This window comes from Poecilia latipinna, unplaced genomic scaffold, assembly GCF_001443285.1.
Source record: "Poecilia latipinna isolate Pla-1442-1.1 unplaced genomic scaffold, P_latipinna-1.0 Scaffold885, whole genome shotgun sequence".
In the NCBI taxonomy this organism is placed as follows: Eukaryota; Metazoa; Chordata; class Actinopteri; order Cyprinodontiformes; family Poeciliidae; genus Poecilia; species Poecilia latipinna.
Genome location: NW_015113501.1, coordinates 157,698 through 184,165, shown reverse-complemented (window position 1 = coordinate 184,165; position 26,468 = coordinate 157,698). Strand labels below are relative to the sequence as shown.

At 40.1% G+C, this 26,468-nt stretch overlaps 4 protein-coding genes across 7 annotated transcripts in view; 2 read left to right on the top strand and 2 right to left on the bottom strand.

The window, feature by feature from the left end:
* Nucleotides 1–6,610, bottom strand: part of wdr43 (WD repeat domain 43) — a 16,455-nt gene extending 9,845 nt beyond the window's left edge. Inside the window, exons 1-8 of the mRNA XM_015048475.1 lie at nt 6,360–6,610; nt 4,755–4,889; nt 4,373–4,494; nt 2,675–2,795; nt 2,439–2,557; nt 1,052–1,154; nt 898–962; nt 410–569 (exon numbers count right to left, since the gene is read on the bottom strand). Of these exons, the coding sequence (XP_014903961.1) occupies nt 410–569; nt 898–962; nt 1,052–1,154; nt 2,439–2,557; nt 2,675–2,795; nt 4,373–4,494; nt 4,755–4,889; nt 6,360–6,566 (1,032 nt within the window). The 5' untranslated portion in view covers nt 6,567–6,610. The remainder of the gene's footprint in view (nt 1–409; nt 570–897; nt 963–1,051; nt 1,155–2,438; nt 2,558–2,674; nt 2,796–4,372; nt 4,495–4,754; nt 4,890–6,359) is intronic.
* A 1,467-nt stretch (nt 6,611–8,077) lies between these two features.
* Nucleotides 8,078–12,611, top strand: trmt61b (tRNA methyltransferase 61B). Its single transcript, XM_015048477.1, has 7 exons — nt 8,078–9,041; nt 9,132–9,234; nt 10,573–10,763; nt 10,841–10,932; nt 11,853–12,049; nt 12,132–12,206; nt 12,281–12,611. The coding sequence occupies exons 1-7, from the start codon at nt 8,238–8,240 to the stop codon at nt 12,313–12,315; spliced, it is 1,497 nt and encodes a 498-aa protein (XP_014903963.1). The 5' UTR covers nt 8,078–8,237; the 3' UTR covers nt 12,316–12,611.
* A 595-nt stretch (nt 12,612–13,206) lies between these two features.
* On the bottom strand, nt 13,207–18,114 carry spdya (speedy/RINGO cell cycle regulator family member A). Of its 2 annotated transcripts, none has more exons than XM_015048479.1 (7): nt 17,579–18,114; nt 15,853–16,102; nt 15,633–15,691; nt 15,463–15,548; nt 15,205–15,376; nt 14,173–14,503; nt 13,207–13,663 (listed from the first exon to the last, which is right to left on the bottom strand). In XM_015048479.1, the coding sequence occupies exons 2-7, from the start codon at nt 16,061–16,063 to the stop codon at nt 13,602–13,604; spliced, it is 921 nt and encodes a 306-aa protein (XP_014903965.1). In that variant the 5' UTR covers nt 16,064–16,102; nt 17,579–18,114; the 3' UTR covers nt 13,207–13,601. The 2 variants fall into 2 exon arrangements, with proteins under 2 accessions (XP_014903965.1, XP_014903964.1); XM_015048478.1 differs by having other exon boundaries at nt 17,599–18,112.
* Nucleotides 18,115–18,815: 701 nt separating this feature from the next.
* Nucleotides 18,816–26,184, top strand: pcare1 (photoreceptor cilium actin regulator 1). Of its 3 annotated transcripts, none has more exons than XM_015048472.1 (5): nt 18,816–18,940; nt 19,028–19,077; nt 19,435–20,268; nt 20,343–24,910; nt 25,717–26,184. In XM_015048472.1, exons 4-5 carry the CDS (start codon nt 21,624–21,626, stop codon nt 25,838–25,840), a joined length of 3,411 nt encoding a protein of 1,136 aa, XP_014903958.1. In that variant the 5' UTR covers nt 18,816–18,940; nt 19,028–19,077; nt 19,435–20,268; nt 20,343–21,623; the 3' UTR covers nt 25,841–26,184. The 3 variants fall into 3 exon arrangements, with proteins under 3 accessions (XP_014903958.1, XP_014903959.1, XP_014903960.1); XM_015048473.1 differs by having other exon boundaries at nt 19,019–19,077; XM_015048474.1 differs by lacking the exon at nt 25,717–26,184 and having other exon boundaries at nt 18,818–18,940; nt 19,019–19,077; nt 20,343–20,419.
* Nucleotides 26,185–26,468: the final 284 nt, after the last annotated feature.

The window sequence follows — 26,468 nt, the reverse complement described above, 5'->3', positions numbered from 1 at the left end:
ACACAAACAATTTTTTTTTTAAAAAGTTTTATGTTTTGCAATAAAAAAAAAAAAAAAAAAAAAAAAAAAAAAAAAAGAAGATGACAAGACTCTGGATAAGTGGAAAAAAATGGGTAGATGGTTTTTGAATTTCATTCAAATGTTTTATTCTCTGAACAATGTGCCCAAAAGGAATACAAGTAAAATGCACAAAACAACTAAATAAACAAATTTACAAAAAATGTTTTATTAAAAAAAAAAAAAAAAAAGAAGAAAAAACTTCTAATAGCCAGCATTTATTTACATCTTCCAGGGGCAAAGGTTTATTGCCATCTGGATTTGAACCACAGTTCACAAATTAACTGCAGCCACATTACCAAAATCAATTAAAAACTTCATTTCATTGTGACAGATAAAAACATCCGCTTACCGCGTTCTCCATCACGGGCTGCAGATGGTTGCCGTATGCGAGCAGCACCGACCGTGGATCGGCTCCGAGGGCAGCGGCCAGCAGCGGGATTGGCATAGGGGAATCCTTGGTGTCGGACATCTGCACCGAACACGACGGTGACAGCGGCTTCTTACAAGGCCTGTGTGGACATTTGAAAGTTAGATCTAGCAGTATTTCCTACAACCCAGGGGTTAAATGAGAATAAATCCAACACTTTGAAATCATCTTTACGTTTTTTTAAATGTCAGCTTAAACAATGTAGCTGCGTAACATTAAGTAGGGTTAAGCAGGCTTGTTTTATAATGATGCCTGAGCAGATACAAATATACTGAGTTTTAAGTCACTTTTCACATGTGCCTCTTTAAATTATTCCAGTTTTTTTGCACGTAAGATTTAATATGAACCAAGATGTTTCTTCTGACCAGTTTCAGGTTTTCCCACCATTGAAACGATGAAACGGGGCTTACCCATTTAAAAAGTGTTCAAACAGATGCAGCTGTCCGTCCTTACACACTACTGCCAGCCTCACAGCCTGCAGGAAACAAAAAAAACATGCAAGTCAGGAGTGAACAGAAAACACAACGATATGTTCCTTGCAGACGCATTACGCCAGGCTCCGACCTCTTCCTTGCTGCTGGATGTGATGAGGTCGACGTGTTGGGGTTCATCCGTCAAAGTGAAAGAAACCACAGAGTTTTTGTCCTTGCCGTCTTCTCGTACTTGCCTGGACATCAGACACACACGGCCAGAAGCAATTTATCAATTCAGCTGTTTGTCAAAACATGCCGGCCTGTGATATCCAGATTGATCCTATTAAACACGAGGTGACAAAAGCCTTTCGATGAATGTTTCACGCTTTGACTTTTAAAAGATTCCCAGGCCGGGTCACATTTCACAGGAACTGGGCTTTGTACCCAGACGTTCCACTTCATGCTCGCTGATGTGATCTCTGCTGTTACTGGTTAAAAACAGGAGTCTAAAGGAACACACATCAGTTTTTAGGGTCACGATTCCATACATCCACATTAAAACTGAACATGGAAACGAATGGGATCGTTGAGTTTCTATCTGCTTCTTTAAAACATAAAGCAAACTTCTAAAGACAAGATAAAATGGGTCATGTACAGCAAGCAGGGCAGAACTTGTGCGCTGACAAATTTACTATAGCATAAATGAAAGAGTAAAGGTCACAGCACCAACAGAACAAAATCCACGTATTTCTTCTGAATCAGATAATATGAAGGCAAGTGGTTGAGCTTAAGCATGACACCTAAAGCATTTAATACCTTGAAAATTATACCTGCACAAACCAGCACAGACATTTCTCACTATTTTGTTAATTTATAAGACTGTGTAAGTGTTCGCAACATCAATATTGCATTGCTTTGGTGTGGAGAGCTTCAGATGTTAGCTTCATCCACTCATTAGCCGTAGCGACAGTTACAGATAAGCTACGTGAAAGCTTGTCGGCATCCTCTTCTGGTTCAGAGAGGTCACATGCGACTTTCACCGTTTGATACAAATACACAACCTGTTACCCCTCCAAGCAGTAATTTTTTTTTTTTTTAAAAGAGGAACAATTGTTTCCCACTATCACTGCTTTGTGCTCAGAGTCTATATTTTGTCAGACTCAGCAACCAATTGCCTTGTGAGATTGATCTAGTTTCTCCTTAACATTTTAGAGTTGTTGTGAGATAGCCGTGGTGTGGCTAGATTGTCACATCCAGTGAGCAAATTGTAATGAAGTTCGGTAAGATGGTATGGATGAGGGTTTAATGTAGCTAGGTATGGATTCCTAAACATCATTTTTGAAACTCGGTTTGTCATTCTGACGTCGCCTTATGGCCAAAAGCAAAAATACTTCCCAACCTCATGGACTACACTGTGGTAGATTTAGCACAGTCTAACTCACGGCAAATTTCCCAGCGGGCCAGGCTAGAGCCTGAAATTTACTGAACATCTACCAACATAACCCAAATTCAAGCATTCAAGGTTCTCATTAACTCACCAAACACTGAGCAGTCGATCGTGTGCTGCTCCTGACAGGAAGTAAAGGCCGTTGCTGTCGGGAGGCCGCGTGGTGGCAAATCGCAAGGTCGTCACAGCCGTGGAGTGGCCTGTGAATTTCTGCCAAGAGAAGAACCCACCGCAGAACTCATCAAAAAGACAGGACCGCGTTATACTCACTGGGCTCCGGCACAGACTTTACAGATAAAATAAAACCTTTAGAATGAGAAGACTCACCCTGTAGACCTCCTTTGTCTCTAAATCCCACATTTTGATCACGTGCCCGGCCGAGAGCAGAAGTTTCCCATCGGGGCTCACGCATAAACTGGTCACTGCTGCTCGGTCTGCTTTCCACTTACTGTTTGGACGTGGGGGGGGGGACAGGGAGGAGATTTATTAATGAGGTGGAGTTATCATAGAGAGTGAGTTTTGATCCAAGCGTTTAAGACGCAGTTTTGACTTTCCACTTGATTTTTACCTCAAAAAAGGAGAAAAAAAAAATCAGAAGACATCTGCACTCATTACATTTTCTTTGCTCAAATTAGAAGCAGAAAAACCAGTGTCCTTCTAGCTATTCTGTTGCAGTAGCAACTTAAAACTTACTCCATCGTGGAGAAGTGCAACTGTAAGGATTTTGCGCGTACAAGTAAAGCATGAGACGGGAAACATTAATCGTGAGCGGCTGCCTATTTTTGGTACTTTTCTGGGTGGGTGATTTTATTTGTGCCTCACAAAATAAGTAGCTTTAAATCCCAAAACTTTACACACTCTTTTTCTCCACAAATGTCTGTAAATGACCTTTATAGTTATGTGGGTTTAACTTGGTAGATGCAGAGGAAATGGAGGGAGCGGTGAACGATTCCTATCCTGGTTCCTGCAGTTAAATTATACTTTCATAATGATTTATCCACCAACGTGCTTCAGGAACAAAACGTTCTTTTTTTTTTTAATGTTACATTGAACAGAGTCCAAATACTGGAAGGGACAGATTTTGAGCTGAGGTAGCATACAGAAAAAACAAATAGTACTCAATAACAATTCAACTCAGAAATACTTTATCCCAAATTTAAATCAAATATCATTATAACTTGTTATCATCCAAGCGTCTTAAGACAGTCACTGTGGATGTTGATGTTGTGGGCAGGAAGAATATCCAGTAGCAGTCAGTGTTACAAATAAATCAGGGAGGCCTCTGACTGAAGACAGTTGGTATATGACAGTCTCATGCCTGTTATGACATGGTAACAGCTCAATTTCCAGGCAGTCGATATAATATTCCACATTAACATGTTCAGGATGTCACCATGAGTTGTTGCAAGCACAGATAATCCAGCTCATTTGCTTTTGCTTCTTCTCTTTAAATCTCTGTCTGGCTGTATGGTTAGAAAGCCGAGCAGAGTGACGCGGTTTATTCAGGGATGTGATCCTTGGTCATGATGATCGATGGAAGAGACGGTCTGAATTTCCTCCTCCTCTCTTTGCTCTGCATCTATGAAGCCTCCTTTTCAACTCCGGTTGGATTTGGGGCTGTAGGTCAGCCATTATTTGAGCTTCTGAGATGCTAATCAGATGCTCCCGGTTGCAAAAACACCACACAGTTTCCACAGTCGTCGTTACTTTTCATGTCTGAAAGTAACAATGTACGAGCAAAAATCCGTCCAGCTGCACGGGATCCAAAATCAGAGGGAACAATTACCCAAACATGCAAATGACTTAAAAAAAAACAGTCTACAGAACATAACAGAGCTACTTCAACATGCTGCTGCTACCATGAGTGGAGCAATTCCATAACAAAGCTTATTTTGTAACACATTACATATAATAACATATCAACAGAATCTTCTCCAACTAAATCTCTTCTGCTGAGTCAGCTCTCCTCTCCCACCATCTCCACTCTGAAGGCACTGCATCTCAAAAGGAGAAGCAGCCACTGACCTCCGTGTCTTCCCGGTCTGCAGGTCCCACTCCACGATGTTTGTGTCGTCTGAGCCGCTGTATAACAAGCCGTCTTCCGGATGCCAGTGGACACAGTTCACTCCTCCGCTGTGACCTCCGTCCTACCAGGGAAAAGCATGAAGGGTTTAAAGTCAGAAAAATATTTTAGAGGATGCTCAAACCACTGCAGACAATTCACACAGTCTGCACAGAAACAGAAGCTGAGCTCACATCACCTCGTCTGGAAAAATTTCTCCTGCATGTGTCGTTTTAAACATTGCTGTTTTCTACAGTAAACATGTGAGCTGTCAGTGGAGAATTCTGCAACGTCAGAATTACAGTTTCGGCCAACATTGTAGTACAGAATAATTCCTGTGTTTACCAGAGTGCAGTGCAGGGATCCCTTCGCTGTACTGTAGATGAGGACAGTTCCAGCTGCTGTGCCCATAGCCAACAGGTCAGCCTTCTCCTCCACCTGGGCTGCCTCTGATTTCCTCCTCTTTCTCTGAGGCCCCTCCTAGAAGCAGATGTGCAACAATAAATAGATTGTCTCCAAATCACAGCGACTTGTATTTGAATTATCAAGTCATTTATTTTTGCACCAACAAAGAGACAAAAAAATAAAAACCAAATGTTCACTTATATTTTACATTACAAAACACACCTGACCAAGAAGAAGTCAGTCGGCATACTGGAGCAAATTTTCTTTGTATTCATGTTATCACTTTGGTCAATCTAGTACTTCACACACACATTTCAGAATCTTTCTTTTGATACGGAATTTAAATGTAAAAAAAAATATACAATCTACTTAAAGTTCTGGATGATTTTCATTCAAAACTAGGAAGTTTCAACAATCTCCTTTTGCTTATTGCATAACTCAAGCCACATTATATCCAGAAAAAGTCTTTGGCTACTGCCAATTTCACCTCTTCATCATTTTATTTGATAAGAGATGTTTTACAGCAACCCTGTATCTATTTTTACCCACAATGAGGATTAGAAGTAATTTACTTCAATCTATTGTAAGAACATGTAATGTTACTCTGATTGATCCGATTTAATTCTAGGCAGCTCCTCTGATTTTTTTTTTTTTTTTTTTTGTGATTTACCCCAGTGTCAAAAGTCTGTTACTTCATCAGAGTTAACTGGCATCAACTGAGATCAGAACCGCAAAGAATCGAAACAGGGTGTAATATAAAATCCAAGTTATTCTGTGAGATTTAAATATTTTTCTCAATAATTCATCATCAACCATACAGGAATAAATTGGCAATTATTAAAACCAGGCTTATGGTGGTTTCTCTACTGGATAAGGCAACAAGTGGGCACAAAATGCAGATAGATACCGACAAATTTCTACAATCATTTACACAATCAATATATCTATCTTCTATCATTTATGATTTAGGATCGATTTAAGCATCCTAAATTTACACGCATCATAGAGGTTTTGGAAAGTCTTCCTTAAACTTTCCTGATCCTCTACTTCCATCTCATCTTATCCAAGGCATTATTTGCGACAGATAAACTTAATGTCAATTAGTTGACATTATTAAGCTTCAAAACTTTACTGTATGCCATTTGAAAGCGCTCGACGCACTTCATAAACACCTCATGCTGACTCTAATAACGATTTTATATCATTAACAACAACATGAAAACTAAGTATTGAATAATAAAAAGAAGCCTGTTATCTTTTAGAAGCAGGTTAAACTGTAAAATTGTACCACAAGACGATGTCCATGTTTTTTGTGACTACCATGTGGAGTAACATGTGCGTTTGCGCAGCTAGTCGAGTTGAAGCACCCTTGCTCCAGCTATGACATATAAACTGTCTGGAGTAACACCGATGTCAACTCTCCATCTTTGTATTCGCTTTATCTAAACAACAAGTCACTTACTTCATGGTTTGGGGTGAAGTAAAACACCAATTTAAGTATCTTAGGCCTGCCTAGCTGCAGCAGCTAACAGCGAGCTCTCCTACCTTCACTGTCCGGCATGGTCCCCAAGCTACGCACGTACAGGTGGCGCTTAAATGGGCTGAAGGCACATATTCTTGGTGAAGGGTTTTACTGTCCGTGTTCCAGACCCGAAGTCTGCCATCCTGGGCACACACGGCTAAGTACTGTCGCGATTTGGGTGAAAAAACGCACGGGAGCTTCAGCGAGATGCTAAGACCGTCCGCCGCCATTTCTGCAGCGCTAATTTGGGTCTGCTACGTGCTTACACAAACCACGTGTGACAGTCACAGGACATGCGCACTAACGCATCACGGGTTCCTACTTCTCATTGGCTGCTGCTCGACAACAAACAGCGTTCAACCCACAGGAGTTCAACCCACATAGGAAATGAGACGTGAACACGTCCGCCATATTGTTAGTGGCATTCGAGACTGAATATTTAAAATTTATTTTATTATCGTTCAACGCTACTTTAAAGAAACAATACACAACAGAATTACGTTGGACATTTTCACATTTTGCTCACATAAAACAAATAAAAACACCCCACTACAAGTATAATAAATAAACAGCTTTCAACAAGGGCAGACTCTAAATTAACCTTAAATTCCCATAAGTTGTATCATTTACATCAATGTCTTTGCAGTAATGAAGAGTCAGTAACAAAGAGTTGAGCTTGGAGGTGTCTAAACATATTGAAGAGCATGTAACATCTGAACTGAGAAAAGATTTGCATTTTTGAGGACATGTCCTGGCTTGTCTGGTCAAACTAAAACTGAAACATTTTTGCCAAATGACTGTTGCTTTAATTAGTGGTGAAAATAGGGAAACTGGCATTAAAATCTCAGGATATCAGAAAGAAGGACTTCCAAACAGACAATGACTCCAATCATTTGCCAACTATTTCCAAAATGGCTAAGCGACACAGCTAGTGTTTTACAGTAAAGCCCTGATCTCAGTATCAAAGAAATTGACTAAATTGCAGCTCTGTCAGGAATTGCTCTGTCAGGAATTGATAGCGGTGGGTGGACCGAGTGTACTCACAATTGTAAACGAATAAGAATTACTTTAACATATTTTAACTCAGCTGTCCAAGAAGTAAAATAATATTTTTAAAGGATTCTCTGGCACTAATTAATCTAATATTCAAAAGTAATGTCATCATACAGAAAAAAAAAAAATATATTAATTTAAGCGCAAATTCTGGTATTTTAAAGAATAAAATGAAAATTAACACGAAAAAAAATGGCACAATTACAAAATAAATTCTGGTTGAACAATCACTTTTCCTAATCAGAATACTTAGTGTATTCTGTATACTTAGTGTATGTGTTATAACAGGGTATACGTTTTTGCATACTTACAAAAGTTGTAACTGCACCTAAAATAAATCGTTACAGGAGTAGGTTTTGGCACACATGCTCTATTACTTTCTTTATTTACTGCCTAACTTAAAATAAGAGACTTGCGCTGCTGATGTCATCCTATCACAACAGACAGAGTCCAACAGTTTTGTAGAAAACACTAGGAACATAACTTATCAATTCAAAATGCCAACATATGGCGGTGACATTGACGTCTGAAATTAAATAACTATTTTTGATATAATTATTTTGTTTAATAATTATTTATTTATCGTTGGAATAACGTCAACTAGAACAATATTTTAAATATATTAAGATAAAATATTATTAAAAAAAAAAGTCTCTCAATAAATACCGCCACCTGCAGGCGGCATTGAAGTACTGCTGCAGGCGCTTGTTTATGACGCTTTCACACGTGCTTTTAGAAGCAATGACCTCCTTCCTCGTGCAAACAGGCGCTAACTGTTAGTTATGTTAGTGTAAGTTGACTTTAATGTATTTTTGCTTTTAGTTTTTTTTTTTTTTTTGTAATTCTGCATGTCTGTGTACTCTCTATCTGGCTACAGACGGGATTCTCTCCTTTTAGTTTCTGTGATAGAGTTGACAGTGATGGCTGTGCATGCAGCCCACAGATGTATGTATTTGCACAGACTGGTGACAGCTTGCAAATCAATTCAGACTCACAGCAGGAACAGAGATGTGTTTGAGAAACTTGTGATTCCTTGCAACAGAACTTTTCTCACTGCTTCTGTGAGATCTAATGAGAATGATGGACAGAGCAAAGACTCCTTAAAACTAACTCCCAAGCAGACACAAAAACAGGATCTCCTGCTCAGGAGGAAGCGGCCCCTGTCCCCTTTGGAGAGGATAAGCAGTCTGCTGCCCCAGGATGTTTTGAGCCCAGAGGTGATGCATCTGAGGGAGCAAGAACAGCATGAAGAGGATCCACAGAGGTGTGATCCAGAGAGAGTCACTGATGAAGGCGATCTGGAGACCCACAGTGGCCCTGAGCGAGGAGAGGAGCCGAAAGCTGCAGCATTTCACCATGCAGAGGGGCACGTGTACCCCAGTCTCCTTGGGGAGAACCTGCTCACCTTTGGGGAGCTGCTTATTGCTGAGCACAGAAGGAAAAAACGGGTGGAGTTCAGGAAGATGTTCCAGCTTCAGAAAGGGGCCATCCTGCAGAGCAGCTGGGGAACCATCAAGCATGATGATCTCGTAGGGCAGCAGGCAGGCAAATTCTTGAAGACAGGCAGGGGTGCTCCCATCTTTTTCCGTCGTGCCAGTCTGGAGGACTATGTGCTGTATATGAAGAGGGGTCCTGCAATCGCCTATCCTAAGGTAGGTCTTGTATCAGTGAAGATGTTAAATGCAGAGGATTTTAACACCGTCAGATTAACAACCTCCATCTCTGTCTCCTTGTGTGTTCAGGATGCAGCCAACATGCTGATGATGATGGATGTTACAGAGGGAGACTGTGTGCTTGAGTCAGGCTCGGGGTCTGGAGCAATGTCCCTGTTCCTGTCCAGAGCAGGTCTGTCTGAGTCACTTTTCCTGTCTTGCATCCCAACCACAAAAGTTTTAGTGACCTTTACGTTTTTCCACATTTTGTCGCATTACAACCTCAAACTGTACTTTATTGGGTTTTTATGTGAGAGACCAAAACAAACTACTACATAACTGTGAAGTGGAATTATCTCTATTGCGCTGTTATTCTCTTGAGGCCTCAGAGTTTTGCTAGAGAACAGCAAACAGCATCACGAAGACCAAGAGACACAACAGATGGCTAAGCTGTGGAGGAGTTAAAACAGAGTAAGGTCACAAAACAACATTTCATAGAAGTTTGTTACGTCCATCATAGAGTATAACACAACTGCAAACGTATCATTACTGGGCAGACCAACATCCAACTGGAAGATACCAGTCTCAGGCAAAAGCTACAGAATGACAATTGGCTGTTGCTCAAATTTGACCTTTTTGGAGGAGTGGCAAGAAGAAAACCATTGTTAAAATAAAGTGTTTGATTTTGCCACATACCATTCAGTGCATGTGGCAAAGCAAAAATTTAGAAGATTGTGCGATGATCAGATATGACCAAAATAGACCCTCTTGGTCACACAAAACTCTATACTCGCATATAAACATGGTTGGGCCAGCATTATGCTGTGCGATCAAATAGAAGCTCACCTGGAGGATACCAAGATGAATGAAGCTAACCACAAGGCGATTAATGAAGAAAAGCTGTAGCTGTGGAGGTTCACCTCCCAGCTGCACCATGAAGACATGAAGATTGATGTCCAGAGAAGGACTCTTTCCAATAGCTCTAGCTACATTGCGAAGAAGAATGGGCATAACTTCAGCCTCTGTACATGCAAAGTAGACAACTGTAACTTCAGTCAAATGTGAAACATTAAAAAGTTGGTTCAGGGGGCTGAATGCAAATGGTCTTGATTTGTTGCCATTTATCCTCTTCCTCAATTTCACATTAATGCACTGCTTTAAGTCGGTTGATCATTTTAAATCCTAATAAAATACACTAATATTTGTGATTGTGAAGCAACAACATGTGGAGTAGTTGACAGGGTGTGAACACATTGCAGATCAACAATTAAGTGCACGAGTATGAATAACCATGCAGGGCTGTACTAAATCTGACAGATCCAGTTAGGAGCATCTCATTTGCATATTTAAGCTCATATCAAAAGGTATCTAAGTCTAGCCTCTTAGAAAGGAAGATATCAAGTAATACATTAAGGTTTAAGACTAGTTTCTATTAATTTATGTTATAGATGAATAATGTGAATCAAGATTATGATGAAAATGAGACCTCATTCAACATTCAGAAACAATAGGGTCCAGATATTTCCTCCAGTTGGTTCCAGAGGGAGCGTGCTGAGCATAGAGGTGAGGACGGATCACCACAGAAGATCCGTGAAGAACTACGAGCGTTGGAGGACATCCTGGGCTCTGCGACGAGGACAGGAGTGGCCTAACAACGTGGAGTTCCTGAATGCTGACCTCGGCACAGCCTCGTCACTCCTCGCTGGTCGAGGATTTCACTCGGTCAGTGTCATGACGTTTTCTTAACACGTTTGACATGAATAGATCTGCTCATTCGTCAGAGTTGCTTTCTGTTGCAGGTTGCGCTCGACCTGATAGACCCTCACCTGGTTTTACCTACCGTGCTGCCACACTTGCATCCTGGAGCTGTGTGCGCCATCTACCTCGCAAAGTGAGCAGCCGCTTCAAAACACATAAAGCTTTTATGAAATTAAACATTTTCTTGTGTTTCTGAAAACCTTGAAGTATCAACGCAAGTCCAGTAAGTGGCGATAACATCAGAAATGAAAAGGCTGCCACTAACAAAAAAATGTACTGAATCTCAAGCTGCATGCCTTAAATAGCATGGTAGCTTTCGAGACAGGTCAGTTCAGGCATAACAAGCATGGCTTGCTTCTAAGGGTTGAAGCAGAGTCTTTTTTTTCTTTACAAACATTGCAGCACAGTCCATGCTCTTAATTCTGTATGAATAAACCGAAGGACTTCTTAAATAATGGCCTTTTAATAGACAAGACTAATATAGAGATACATATAGATGGCACCTTTTAAGAAATAAACCAAATGCAGGGCAATGGTGGAGGAATGACGATTAAGGCTTGTTTTTCAGCCATGGGCCATGAACACCTTGCAGTTATTTAGGGTTCAATCAACCATGAACTCCTCTTACTACTAGAGTGAGATGCGAGTCCATCTGACAGCTGAAACTTGGTCCTGACTGGATCAGCGGGACAATCATGTCACAACGGTGCAGTAAAAATCCAAACCTCAACATGATTGACATGCTGTAGTGTGACCTTGGGATAGCTGTGTAGCAACATGCCTGCAAGCCTTAATGAGGTGAAAGAAGAGTGGACTTCAGTGCTGATTGTTCTACAAGTTTCTGAATTTTGAACTTCCTAAATAGGTTTCTTTTCATTTTAAATAAAGGCAGTTTTCAAGTATTGGTTTTAGTTTGACAGATCTATGTAAAAAATAATACTTATGACCAAACGGGCAACAACCTTCAGAGGTGTTCTGCTTAAATATTTTAAGTTTTAAATTGTATGTATGAGCAGGAACTGAATTCTGTGTTTCACTATTTTCTTTTCACAGTATAACACAGGTTATTGATCTGCTGGAGGGTCTCCGGTGTTCTGCACTTCCTGTTTTGTGTGAACGCATCATTGAGGTTCCCGTCAGGCAATGGTTGGTGGCCCCTGCCCTGCAGAAAGATGGACAATACTGCACCAGGAAAGCTCCGAACCTCGGTGAAGATACGAGCAGCGAAGAAGAATCATCGGCCGATGGAGGTAAATGCAAATGAAAACGACTGATTTCTTGGAATCCTATTGGTTGAAATTTTCTCCCTGTAAACGTTGGTTGTCTTTTCAGAAGCCCTCTTTGAGCCAGGATTTGGTAATGTTCCCTACATAGCCAGACCCCATCCAGAACAGATGAGTCACACAGGTTAGAATGAGGTCAAATCTCTGGTTTTGTTTCATGTTTGTAGTACATTCTGATCATGTCCTTTCATTTTTCAGCATTCCTGGTGAAGCTGAGGAAGTTTGTGAGGTAGCCACGGTCACTGACGACACAAAACATAATTTAAGAGCTGAATGTTACCTCACAGAGCCTGAAAAGTGAAAGAAACTAATGGAAATATGGATCTTTTTTTTTTTAATCTAAAAATGTATACATTTATATGGTAAAACAGGGATAGAAAAGTTTTTATTAGCTTAAATAAAAAATGCCAAGATAAGTCCAAACATGAAACCTGAAAAATGTACCGATTGTAAGAAATAATGTACAGGTGGATGAATGGACTTGTGGAAGGGTGGTTTAAATTAATAAACTGATGAATCAGTAAATGGATGACTTTTGTAAATGTACAGTTGGATTGTAACAATGGTTGGACAGCTGGGAGCATAAATGATGGACGGCTTGGATGGAGAGCCAAACAAATGGATGGAAAAAACAGATGGAGGATCCACAAAATGATGGATGTACAAACAAATGAAAGAGTGGACAACTGGGTGAATGGTGAAACTGATGGATGACTGATGGGAGAAAATGGCAGAACAAATTGATCAATCGATATATTGACAGATGCATGGTTGAATGGGCGTATTGGTATACGGCCAGAATGAGATGGATGGAAGGACTGATTGAGGATAGATGCAACTTCTATGTGCATATTTGGTTCAAAAGCCAGCATGAAAACTCACAGGTGATAGAAATACTTTTAGAATTTCTGTTATAAATCATGTTGATAATACACTCATGAACAAGACCTGAATCGATGTTCTTTTTCCAATCCTATCCAGATCGTCAACATACTAAACTCAGATTCCAACATTTTCTGGTCTGTGTGTCGGTATCCCAGTAACAAAGATGTTTTAGCTAATTATAAAAACAGCCGTTATATCGGCACCTGATCCTAGTAAAAGACAACAATGAGACAAATTTAAGTTCAGCCTTTGTATTAAACTCGCAGGCATTTGCTCATCAAAAAGTCACAACTGGGGAAAAAAAAGATACCCACAAGATTCCCCATCTCAATCCAACATGTGTACCAGGGTTGAAATATTGCAAAAAAATAAAATATCTCTCATTTACAAATAAGTTAAATAAATACTGTAAATAAATATGTAGAGAAATCTGTAGCTGGAACAATCTTAGCTTGTGTACAACTTATTTCATATTTATGTGCATTGAATAAGTGTAGTTTATTCTGCTCGTTTCAGGTTACCACTAACTGGAAGACTCTGACCTTCAAAGTTTTAGATAAAGGATTATTGCACAGAACGGTTCAGTTGGTACAAAGAGGAACGAAGGTGGAACAGCCGAGTTTAGCTTTGGGTTTTACATCTCGCTGATCCAGTCTATGAAGGGGTCACAGGAGGAGTCGCAGGAAGAGGTCTCCCCTATCAAAGAGAAAGGACAAACAAGTTAGATTAGGAGATGTCAATTTATTCCTTATATTAGTTGGCAAGTAATCGTTTCAAAAAGGCGGGAAACAAGGGTCTACTTTATTTCTGCCTAATTTAAAAATGATTTCACTTAATGTGTTCAAGGATGATGCATCTCTCTGGTTTCTTTCCTGGATTGTTTCTGGTTTCCCAAATACATCACTTTTTAAACTGTCTTATGAAGAGAGTTGTAAAAAAAATCATATGCATTTGCTTAAATTATTTAAATACACATCGCCCATTATGCTATGTTATACAAAGTTTTTTTTTTCTTTTTTTTGCTGAAAGCTAGTGGATATCCAATAGTATAAAGAAAAGCTCTATAAAATCTGGAGAATCAGTGCTCAGGATGACAATAGACAATCAGTAAAAAGCCTAAAAGCAAAACAAAGAAATTCATCACCTTGTTTCATCTATAGCAAAGCGCTCAGCATTCTGGCTTTTGAATAACCTCTAGCCCTTACTTGGAAGCTCTTCAGGACAGAAGCAGCACAATTTCGGTGCCTCGTCTTTATCCTCCTCTGCCGTCCTGCTGGAGGCTTTGGGTGGCGTCAGCTCGAATGTAAAGGCAGGAGCGAACGGGTTCAGGTAGCTTGTGGTCTGTGCAGATGGGTGGCTGGAGGAGATGCGATGCAACCTGCTGCCGCAATTGCAGAGGGCACAGGAAACGGGGGAGGCGGACGGGCCGCGCGGAAAACGAGTAGGGCCTTGTGAATTGTACTGTCTCAGGGCGCCACTGTGGTGATCAGAACGCTGCCGCTGCCACACAAAGTGAGAAGGCACAATGGCCATTACCTGGGGACAGAGGCAGGGAGACAGAAGTCAACAAACTAATCCAAGCTTGTTAAAGTTGAAAGAAGCTAGGGTACCAGTCAGAAATGCACATACACTGATCAGTATGAATGTCATTATTTTAGGGCTTTTAATACTCAATTTAACCCATTCTGTTTTTAGGGTGGAGTGTTTATACAACAAGCTTCAACACTGGCTATAAGGAGGTTGCCTGACTTTTCTTCTCATTCAAAGTACATCTGTGTGTGTGTGTGTGTGTGTGTGTCAGAGCTGTATCTATAACTTTCACCCTTTTTGGATTTGAGAAAATCAACTACAGTACTCACTGAAGTTCGTCTGTCAAAGTGTTTCTTTAAAAGACTATTTTTGGCACTAATGGCTTTTACTGAAGAGTCATTTGACAGGAAAGAAGCTGGAGAGAAAAGAGGAAGACATGCAGCAAATGGTCCGAGACCAGGAATCGAATCCAGGGAAACCGCGTCAAGGACTATGACTTCTGCATGTGGGGCGCCTCCTCCACCAACCGAGGTGCACAGTACCCCCATCAAATTGTTTGTTATAACACCCTTCAACCATAAAAAGAAAACACTTCAAATGTATGGATAAAAGCCCCCAAAATTAATCATAATGCCCATGCTGAGAGGACAGAGATTTCTGGATGGCGCTGAGTTTATCAGCCTCATTTCGAAGACAAATGCTCGCACCTCCTCACAGCAGCTCTTACTGACGGCAGCTCGGTAACAGATGCGAGCCCATAACTCATCTCGCTGCTTAAGGAAACGTGGAAACTGTCTCCTCCAGTTCTTTCCCAGAGCCCACGGGAAAATTTCATACTTGCTTTCCTCCTCATCCTCTTCCATGGTGTTGGCAAGATAGCTACAGACACAGAACAAATGCTGATGTCAGGAATGTTGTGCTTCCAACCAAAAATGTAAAGCTTCTTCTGAGTTCTGTGGACTTACAGAGCCATGAAAAAATTCTTTCTGCTGTATTCAGCAATAGAGAAGTGGGCCCGTTTGAAGTACACAAAGGTCATGGCTAAAAGGTACTGACAAAATAGAGCAAAACTTGAAGTAGGCACCACAGTAATTAAGCAAAATGAAGGTTCGTTATAAAGTATAAAGGGTTTTACCTTGTCAGTCATTTTATAACAACAGTCCATCCGGAGAAAGTCTTGGATCAGGCCATCATCTGAAACCGAAACCATTATGTTAGTCCTTAAGCTTCTCTCACCAGATGTTCTTAATCTAAATGGTAAATGTATTTGTATAGCGTTTCATCAGGCCCAGAGGACCCCAACGCACGTCATACTACATCCAGTCATTCATGCACACGTCCACATGCCGATTTACCAAAAAGACGCAAGTATGAAGCCATTTCCTGCCGCTGGATGACCGTTGCAGGCATTTTGGTAAAACACGGGTCACGCTGACCGGACTGGATCTTCCACAGGGAACTTTCAGAGTCCTGACCATTCGCTCTGCTTAGGCAGAAATGCTTTCTCATCTGACGGACATTCTTGCGCTTGACCCGCAGGGATGCAGAGGGAGGAGTTTTCATCATGCCAAAGCTTGTGTCATATGTTCAGGAGGCTACTGCTGTCTGGTGATTGGAGAGAGAGGAAAAGTCAAAGATCTTTAAGCTAATCCACTTCTTTAGAAAGTTAATTGTGACAAATATAACTAAGGAAATATAAACACTAAGAAACATTTCAACCCGACATAAAAAAAAATTACTGAAAACATCTCATGTTGACTAAAAGCTAATCTTTTCCAGTTCATTAAATGCACAGACCTTTTTCGTAATATTAAAGACATAATTTAATGGGGAGAATCCTATAATTCGATATACACTGCTCAAAATAATAAAGGGAACACTCAAATAACACATCCTAGATCTGAATGAATGAAATATTCTCATTGAATACTTTGTTCTGTACAAAGTTGAATGTGCTGACAACAAAATCACACAAAAATCATCAATGGAAATCAAATTTATTAACCAATGGAGGCCTGGATTTGGAGCCACACACAAAATTAAAGTGAAATGTTCCCTTTATTTTTTTGAGCAGTATATATTAATGTAAAAATAAAATTTTCAACAGTATGCATAATAAATTATGTATGAAAATACAAAATGTCCTACTTTTTCAAACAGAGTTTAATTTAATCAGTTAAAATAAAACTAATGCAGTAAAACTAAAACTAATCCATTATTTTTTAAAATAAAAAAAATGCAGTGGGATAAACTGCATTAGTTTATCCCACTGCAGGTGAAATAGACGAATTTTATAATTGAACTATCCAATAGGCCGGCTGGATACGACAACAACAAAAATCAATCCTGAATCTGTCAAAAACTATCTTCAGTGTCAAAGTTAAAGCTGAGGGAAAGCAACTTAAAATGTCTCGCTTATGTAAAAAAAGACAAAATTTGAGAAAGCGGAGTCTTCCAAAAAGAGAACTTATTCCTACAGAGGCTTACTGGAGCAAGACGTCAAATAACAGAAAACTGAAAGTACAACAATTGGATTAAAAAAATGACTGATTCGGAACTGTTTTCGATATACTGAAAAACCTCTAATAATGTTAGCGTATTGCATTAGTTTAGTACACTTTTTTGACAAAAATATGTTTCCAGCTGTCCGTAACAATTAAGTGATATGCAAGGAAATTGGATTTTCATGTGAATTTAACATACATTTTAATCAGTTTTTACTTGGAGCGGAAAAGGCTTACCCACATACTTGCAGGTGTCTGCGGTAATTAATCTGAACATTACTGTTACCTTCCATTATAAATCTTGGTCACTATTTTTATTTTTTGTGACTAGGATGTTACTTAAACATTTGATCTAAATTGACATTTTACTAAATTAGTCGTCAAGTCTACAGCTTTTCTGCTAGGTTAAGAATGGCGTAGCTAGCTTAAAAGCTCACCGAAATCACACATTTTCGGTTTTTCTACAGAAAATCTTTTCTCATCGGTAAAAACTAAAAGTATCAGCGTTAAATAAAAGTTAAAGCTATTACTGGTTGGTGAGCTCCATAAAAGATAAAACAAAAGGACAGACACTAACCCGAGTAGATAGCAACTCACAGAGCTCGAGGATCCGCAGGAAGCATTCCTCCCTAGCGCGAGACGCGCTGACTACTCGCAGTGTTTCTTCTTCTCCTTCTCCTTCTTCTTTGACGTGGCGTTGAACTTCAGTACGCTCGTACGTCGACGCGCCCGCCATATTGGTAAGGCAAGATAAGGGTCAATCATGGCCTATTTGATATCCATTTCATCATTCAAAAAACTGCGTAATATTAAAAATCAAGTCGTTCGAACAATACTAACATCAGCAGTATGAGAAGAAATTAAAGAAGCACAACTAATAAAGCTATATTCCTATATTTTCTACATATGGTGCTGACTTGGTGTAGGCTCATAAACAAAATAATACATCTCAAGACATTTTAAAACCATGTCGGAAAAGTAGGGAGGAAAGAACACATCTTTCAATGAGCAATGTAGAAGATAACCTAACAAAATATTGAGAAGAATCTCAAATCAAACCTTAAGCTTGGCAAACAGTTGATCACAAACCTTTTCAATAATTATTTCTTGACTTTGATCTTAATTTGCACACCATAATAAACATTTCAGATCCATCTTTAGCTAATGTATACATATTTAGATAAAAAAAATAGCATACAAGTATAGACAGCACTTATCTCTCTATTTTACTCTAAATTCTTACTAATTCTGTCTTTGTTGCATGAAGCTGGAAGAATTATGAACAACCCACTAATGTATATTTTGCACAGAAATGGCTGCATTATTTTATTTATCTACCAATTTTTTGTTATTTAAATGTAGCCTTTTGTTTCCAAATGTCACAGGAGTATGTCATGTCCAGTTTTTAAGATAATGTGGTGCCAAAGTTCAAAATTAGTCTTAAATGCCCCTTATTAACTACATGCCTCAGTGACTCAGTCTTTAAATAAAATCAAGCTAAAAGTTGTTTTATCTATTTTTTGACAACCAGAAAAGGTACATTAATTTTAATTTATACCATAATCAACAGTGCTGTTGTTCAAATGTGTGTGTCTTATGTGTATCCTTAGTATATTCATATTCATATATTGAAATATCCTTTTTGACTTCTACCTTGAGTAGATTTTTGCTGACTACATAGAAGACATTTCATTCATTCATTAGTAAATACCACAAACATTGTCATTTACTACATGAAAACCTGATTGTCTTTCACTTGCATAAATTCCCTTGGGCCAATAAAAGAACCACTGCACCTGCTCAGTGTGCTACAGGTGTCTCCAATAAGCACAATGACTGCAAAGCCTTCTGTTTAAGAGCATTCTCTTTTCTCTGAGGGTCACTCTCTGTAGCTGAACTATTCTTTAGGGGCAACTATGTTCCTGGGAGGCCTTTTAAGGTTTGTTACTAAAGTGGATTGGTGTGATGACTAACTTATTAAAGTAAAATGAGTCTCAGTGTTGGTTCTAATGTGAAGGTTTTGCAGGGTGTTATGGATCAGCCTGCTTTTTTGCCTTGGAAATTGTTTTCCTACTGGTGAGTCAAAATCTTAAACCCTGAAAGTATGGACACTATTGGTCTTGGCATGAAACTTAAGTTTTATCAATTCAAACTGTCAGTGTTCTTTTGGATTTTAGTTGCAATAGACAAGGTGTGCAAGGTGTAGAGACAAAAATAAGATCTGCTAGTTATGTAAAAGATGTTTTGAGAAATATGAACTGACTCTTCACAGTGCTGGTGACAAGAACAATCTAAATTGAACCTTTTTTGGCTCCATACAGACAACATGGTGCCTAACAACTGCCACTCATTTCCTAGCAGCTTAGATTCATGCAACTTGTGAGACTTGACACAACTGACCACTTTTGTGTAACTTTCTCTCTCTCTCACCAGATCATGGCAATAAAGCAACTTCCTTGAGTTCTGAATCTTCAGCAATTCCAGACTCTAAGTTTGCATCCTCATCTGTTGGAACCGAGTCGAACTCCAGTATTGAAGCTCCTGTTGAGATCACTGACTCCAGCACTACTAGTGCCCCAGATACTTTACCACCAAGAGCCTTTTATGTTGGCCCTCCATCGCGTGCAGAGGAGTCACCTGCCTTCTCAATGCAACCACTGACTGTTTCAAGTCCTGGAGGCTTGTATCCATTGTCCAATCCCTGGTTTGGACCATTCCATGAAGCTGTATATCCCAGCCCTGAAACTCATCCATATACTTATGGTGCTAGCTTTAGGGGATTTCCTTATAATTATGGTGGTATCCATGCAGCATCTCTTCCTTATGGCTACAGTTATGGTACTGCTGGGTCCCCTCATTACAGTTATGCTTATGGCATGAGTGGTTCACCTCTCCAAGCATATGACCGCCGGCTGTCTGTATCTGCTCCCTATGGGATGGGCCCTCCACCTGCTTATGGCTACTTGCCGTGGCAGCCTTCAATATTGGATCCTGAACGGTTTCTCATTGGAAATAATTTAATGAAATTTCGTGAAATGCCCCTTGCACAGGCCTGGATGACTAGTGAGGTGCCGGTGGGCATGATGAAGCCTTCTGTATACCTGCCATCTCTCCTCATGCAGCCAAACGGAGGCCATCACAGAGCAAGAGACCTCCTTTCTGACAATCAGTACTCCAGCAATGACTATTCTTCAGAGCCTGAAACTGACACAATGCAGCAACAAGATGTTCCAGAAACTGACTTTTAGAAGGCAGATTGTCTTTTTGGTAAGGCAAAATTGAGTGTTTACTGCTGGAACACAAGTTGCCATCTGTACCCATTATCCTGTCTTGTCTTTCAGGGTGGACTTTTCATCTGGCCATCTGGAACTCTTTAGATGTGGACAAAGAGCTGAATAAAACTGCTGGGAAAACTTAAAACTGGCTCGACTCCTATCTTTATCATTTAACATATTGTAGCATCTGTAAGACAAAAAGGGACTTCATGATGAAACTGACTCAGCTGGTTTGTGTTGACTCTTTAATCTATGATAGAACAGACTGCTTCAGACACTTCACTGGCTCTCAGGAAAGACCAGAGTACAGGATTTGTCAAACTGACCCTTGAAGGGCTACTGCTGAACCAATAGGTAGTGGGTGTTTGAATTTTTTATTTTTTTGAAGACCCGATGGGTTCATTTTCTGAACTGAGATTGGTGCACTTGAATGCTGCTTCATGTTTGGTTCTGACTGGGCTGTAGTGATCTGGAATGTTTGCTAAGCCATTCAATGGGTTAAAATAAAGATTTCTATTGAAATTTTAGAGATTTCTTTAACTGTTTTTAGGTCTGAGTCAATTACACTTTTTTTCTTTGCCTTAGTCAGCACTTGACTGGACTAATCTGATTTTTGTATGGTTGTGAAAGAGGAAGGAGCCCACAATGAAAACTACTTAAAATGCTGTATGATTGGGGAAATGTGAAAGACAAAATGAGAATTTATACAAGGCTTATGCCTTGTATAAATTCTTGACTCTCCAAGCTGAATGCTCCATTAAAAAAAAAAAAAAAAATTCTAGTAAAATTGAAGCTTTACATGTAAATGTATAACTGAGAATACAACTAAAGATGTTTTTGAATGCCTGCTGAAAATCACTTTTCCTTTTCAGTGAGGAGCAAAAACTACAATATTGTTTTGCAGGCTATAAAAAGCCATCGTGGGCCAGCCCCTATTACACAAATGAGCTTATGTTCTTACAAGTAGGTGAGTTTTATTTGGTTTAACGTGCCATATGTTAATGCGGAGGAGTTCACTGAAAGCCCTACTAATCCTTTCAGCTGCTTGCCCTCCAGAAGGTTCAGAGGGACGCATTTCACTGCAGGCTACAGACAAATTTTAATATGACCACAAGTCTGTGGATTTATTTTCTGTATTTGTAACGGGTAGAAGCAATTTTTGAAATGGATTTATCTGCTTTTTGTTTTGACAAACGCCTTGTTGAAAGGGATTGTGTTATTCTGTACAGCCTCAGCCATCTGAAAATGACTGATACAGCTGGTGGATAAGAGTCTTGGTTGGATTTTCATTTCTCTTGCAATTGCTCTGTGAGAAAACATAGTCATCTTGTATTTTCAAGACAAAAAATGGGCTGCTCACCCTCCAAAGGTACCAATTTGGGCAGTTTGGGTGCCATGAGGAGGGAAAGAATGTTACCTGCAGTGCCTCAAGAAAACAAGATAGATGAAGACGGACAGAAGAACAAGGCAAAAGGAGAAGCAAAGGGGAACAAGGAATCTCCACATGTCCAGGTACTTCAGAAAGAGGCACAAATGACACCACAAAAAAAGAGATATGCCACTGAAGAAGTGAACACAGAGGTAAAGAACATTGATAGAGGTGAGAGTACAGCAACAGAAAAAGTCACACTGCCGCTAAGAAAGGATAAAAACATTGACAAGGAGGAGTTGGCTGATAAAAAGTCTAACAAGAAACCAAAGAAATCAGCCAAAGGTACTAAAGGTCCCAGAAGGAAAGACCAGGAAAAGATATCTACAGATCAAAAAGTAGACTTTCCAGAACCTTTGGTAAAGGCTCATCAAGCTGCATATGCCTTTTTGAATCCCAGTATAAACAAATATGATTCTGTACTTGAGCTCATGGAAGAAGCCACCCAAACTCAGATTGCTGTGCAGACAATGATAGCCTTCATGGCTTTGCGCTATGAGGAAATAATTCAGGGACTGGAAGAAATGACAGAGGAGGGGGAACAGGTTTTGAAAGCAAATGGAGAACATCTTGCTTGGCCAAGCCAAAAGAAAAATCTCTCATCTTCTTCGCAGCGGACGTCTGGTCCGATTAGCTCAGAATCACCACCAGATTTGTTGCAGCAGCTTCTTCAGTACACCACTCAGAGGATGAGGAATGTGAGCGGGACTGTTTGTGGGATTGGAGACTCTGCTTTAGAGGAAGCAGTGGATTACTTTGCCTCAGTGTCAGAGCTTTTAGAAGAGAAACTGAAAATCAAACGCACTTTGGAGGCCAGGATGATGCGACTCCTAACCCAAATAGAAATGGCCTCCCTGCGCAAGCCTGGAGGAGAGGATTCAGCTCTGTTTAGTGAGGACAGTGGTATCGGGGCTGAGAATGAATCCATTAATGGATGTGAAAAGCATCATAGACGTGAGAGTTGTGGGTCCAGTGGGACAAACAGAACTCCACTCAGTCCTACGGAGTACACTGCTACAAACATCACTGGAGCATCGATAGAAAAATATGGGACTCAAATGAGTCCAAGTTTTTCTCTCACTTCACTCAATTCACTTGATTCTACGTGTACCATGGTGCCTAATGACCAAAGAGATTCACTGTTAGGCTCAGCCTCCTTAGATGATGGTGAAGATGACAACAATGATGAAGAGGAAGGAGATAGAGGTGTTAAGGAAGGAAAAGTATCATTCCCGAGACGATCTAATTCTTCACCCATGAGTTCAGCAACGCCTCCACTCCGCATACCGAGAAAACGCATAGAAAATCCTCAAAATGTAGAAATGACTCTCAAAATGAAAAATGCTGTAAGTGATAGAATACGGTTTGTACAAAAGCAGAACACTGGTGCCAAAGCAAAAGTAGCAGGCACTCCAAAGACCACCAGACAAGATTGGACAGATGAGGAGGTGCAATCTCCAAGGAGGCCTCAAACAGCAACAGCTGTTCGGAGAACAGAAATAAAAAAGAACCCAGTTGCCAGGGGTCAACGTTCCAGGTCAGCAGAATCATTGCGGAGTAAAGGTGAAGATCCAACTCTGTTTGAATTAGAAAGGACTCAGAATGCTTTAAACCAGAGATTACAAAGGATGAGTAAAACCAAAGTGGGAGGAAACTCAAAGTCAGTTACATTTAAACAAACTCAAGGAAATTCACCAGCTCAGTCTCCAGCAATAAATCGAAAACAGCCTCCACAAGGTAAAAACAATAATAGCCAATCACCTAAAGACAAAACACGTCTCTTAAAGTACAGCAACAAAAAAGAAATCATCTCTGATGTTGACAAAGATAAACAGGAAGAAAAAACAGAATCCAAGTGTCATATAAAAGCCACTCCTCCACCTAGCCCTCCTTTATCACCACAACTGTCATCTGGCTTTCACAGGGGCAGGAATTCAGTCAAAAAGCTGATTGACACCTTCAGCCAGGGTATAGAGGTAAGAGAAACTCCTACAGTTCTTGGGCCTTTAAAAGGAGTACAGAAGTGTGGTGTTCCCATCCTACCTGGTTTAGGAAATGTGGAAGCAGTTCTTAGTATGGGAGTGACCAGCTGTAGACCTGAGTCCACAACATCTGAAAAAAATGATTATTTTGATCTCGACAATCTTCCTCCACCTCCTCTGGAAGTACTAATGGACACTTCTTTTGAAAGTGCTCCAATTGGATCGACTGCAGCAGGAGATGGGACTACAAAAGTGGGAAAGTCACCTGTGCTAAAAAGGCCTGCTGTATCCCAACGACTTAGAGCTTCAGTTCAGACTGTCACAGTGTTACCAAGCAAAGGAGGCATACCACAGTCAACGAAGATTGTTTTTCAAGGTACACCTGCTTTTTCAAAAGTCAGTCAGCACGTTGGAATGGAGACAGAATCTTCAAACCATCAAATTAGAAAGACCTTACACACACGACGATCTTCCGACTCGAACTCGGAGAGCTCCTCGATTAGTAGGGAAGCAACCTCAGAACCCCAAGGAGAATCACCTAATGTACAGCATAATGGCAAAATTTCAGTGCCTCAATCTAATACCAGTGCAACTATCGTGCCTCCTTCTTCAACTGCCAGTAGCCAACCAGTTGGCACGCCGCCTGTCTCTAAAGGCCGGATGTTACCTTCCACTCCCTCTACCCCAAGTAGTTTGCATAGAAGACTGCCCAGCCCTCTTGGTTCAAAAAAGGAAGTTACAATACCTTCAACAAATAGCTCCCCTGTTAACAAGACACCTCCTACACCACCAGCACTTCAACGGAGACTTCCCAGCCCACCTGTTGCAAACCAGAACTCTAGCACTTCCTACCCTTTCAAAGCACCATCTCCACCAGCCTCACCAAAGGTACAGAAATGGTCAAGGAAGAACAGCACTGAAGAATCAAGTGCACAGATGTTCAGTAATGCTCGTTCGGTCTTCTGCCCAGTCTCTCCATCCATGTTTGAGGCCCAGCCTTGTTCAGTTGTCCAACCACCTCAAGCATGGACTTCGAACAGAGTTTCAGTTCTTTCCAGTTGTTGGGGGAGTCACGGAAGGTTCCCTGTGTCTGTTCAAGGACCACGACCATTTGTTCGACGTAGCCAGTCAGACAGAAGGCCAAGTCTAAGCATGACTTCCCGATTCCAAGGGACCTCAGTGGCTGAAACTTGTGGAAGTGAGCCAGCAATATGTACAAAGGGGTAAGATTTATTTATTTTTCTAAATCCTTCAACAAAATAGTCATGCTTTCCAAAGGTCTTTCAAAATGTTGCCTTTGAATTAAAACAGTGGTCTCAAACTACAGTGCTAGAGGGCCAGACTCCTGCAACTTTTAGATGTGTCTTTTCCCCTACACACTTTAATTCAATGGCAAGACTGTCTCATTATTACGCAGTCAAGCTCTACAGAGCTCGGCTAATGAGTTACTGAAGCCAGGTGTGATGAAGCAAAGAGATGGCTAACCGTTGTCGGACACTGGCCCTCATGGACTGGATTTTGAGACTTGAAGAAACAAAAGGAAAAGGGATAATTGCAGAACAAATGAATGTGTTAGGTCTCAAAGCCTGTGGGGCACATCAACAGTATTTGAAGCCTATTGGACATCAAAGACCAAACACAAGACCTAAAAACCATATTGACTTTTGAGTAACCTTTTTGAATTACGTTATTAGAGATGAAGTCCAATTCTCTGTTATTTTTAATGAACTCACTGGCAGAAATGGTACAAAATTATCCTTATGATCCAAATGGAAATTGATCCTTTGCTAAGTTTTATGTTGGTGAACATAACAGTGGTTTGTCCGTTGGAAGTAGGCAGAGGAGGATCCAGAGCAAGACCACCAGGCTCAGAAACAGTTTCTGATTAGATAAGGGTTGTTTTCCTTCTGCACAATGTGACCTGACAGCATTTGTTTAATTTAAAGGATGATTTCTGTTAACAGCCCTCTTGAGCCCTCCAGGCATGCTACGCTTACCCCTAAAGTAAATTTGACTTTCATTTTAACAGGCTAGATGACAATCCAGCCAGGCACCGTGAATTATGGGGTAGCCAGTCAGACCTCAGGACAACGCCACGCTCTACATCACACCCGGATCTGTGTGTTGTCGGACAGGCCTTACACAGGAGCTAAACAGGGCCAACACCAAGGCTGTGGGATTATAGATTAGCAAGCATTACCGTGGATTTAAAATTGTCTTGTTTATTTCACTTGGAAGAGAAGAGGAGCTAATTCCATCCACTATGGCATGTAACACACCTCCAGATACTCTGTACTTGGCTTATTTCTCATTAAGGTGTGTTACTGTTAACTGTTATTGTGCTGTTTTTGGTTTTTATGTTTACAAAATTTATGACTCGTTTGTTAGTTATAGAAGATTATGATAAAGCATCTGCTGGACAAGTCTGATCAGGATTATGATCAGTTTTTTATAGATAACATTTCACAAATTAAAGAAAACAAATTCTGCTCATTCAGTGTGGTCAAAACTGGTGGCAAAAAACTAAGTGCTAAACATTTACATCATCAATTAAATTGAAGTACATCATTTTTTATGAAGAGAGACATCTTAAAAAAAATCATAGTCGTTACTTTTTGATATTTTGCTTTTGTGATTTGTTTTTAGTTTTTTTTGTTGTCCATGCTGTAATTTTCTGTAAAGTGATGCAAAATTTATTTAATTTTCTTTAAAAAGCATTCATAATTTTTTCAGTCTGTCATTTTTACTATGTCTTTGTAATTGTTATGAATAAAAAACAAA

Coding starts and splice junctions, on each gene's coding strand:
- pcare1 (XM_015048472.1), top strand. CDS start 21,624: ATGGGCTGCTCACCCTCCAAAGGTACCAATTTGGGCAGTTTGGGTGCC. Junction 24,911..25,716: donor CCAGCAATATGTACAAAGGG/GTAAGATTTATT, acceptor TCATTTTAACAG/GCTAGATGACAATCCAGCCA.
- spdya (XM_015048479.1), bottom strand. CDS start 16,063: ATGATGAAAACTCCTCCCTCTGCATCCCTGCGGGTCAAGCGCAAGAAT. Junction 15,549..15,632: donor GTTATAAAATGACTGACAAG/GTAAAACCCTTT, acceptor CTATTTTGTCAG/TACCTTTTAGCCATGACCTT. Junction 13,664..14,172: donor CTGTCCTGAAGAGCTTCCAA/GTAAGGGCTAGA, acceptor TCTCTTTGATAG/GGGAGACCTCTTCCTGCGAC.
- trmt61b (XM_015048477.1), top strand. CDS start 8,238: ATGTCTGTGTACTCTCTATCTGGCTACAGACGGGATTCTCTCCTTTTA. Junction 9,042..9,131: donor CTGCAATCGCCTATCCTAAG/GTAGGTCTTGTA, acceptor TTGTGTGTTCAG/GATGCAGCCAACATGCTGAT. Junction 12,207..12,280: donor AGAACAGATGAGTCACACAG/GTTAGAATGAGG, acceptor TTCATTTTTCAG/CATTCCTGGTGAAGCTGAGG.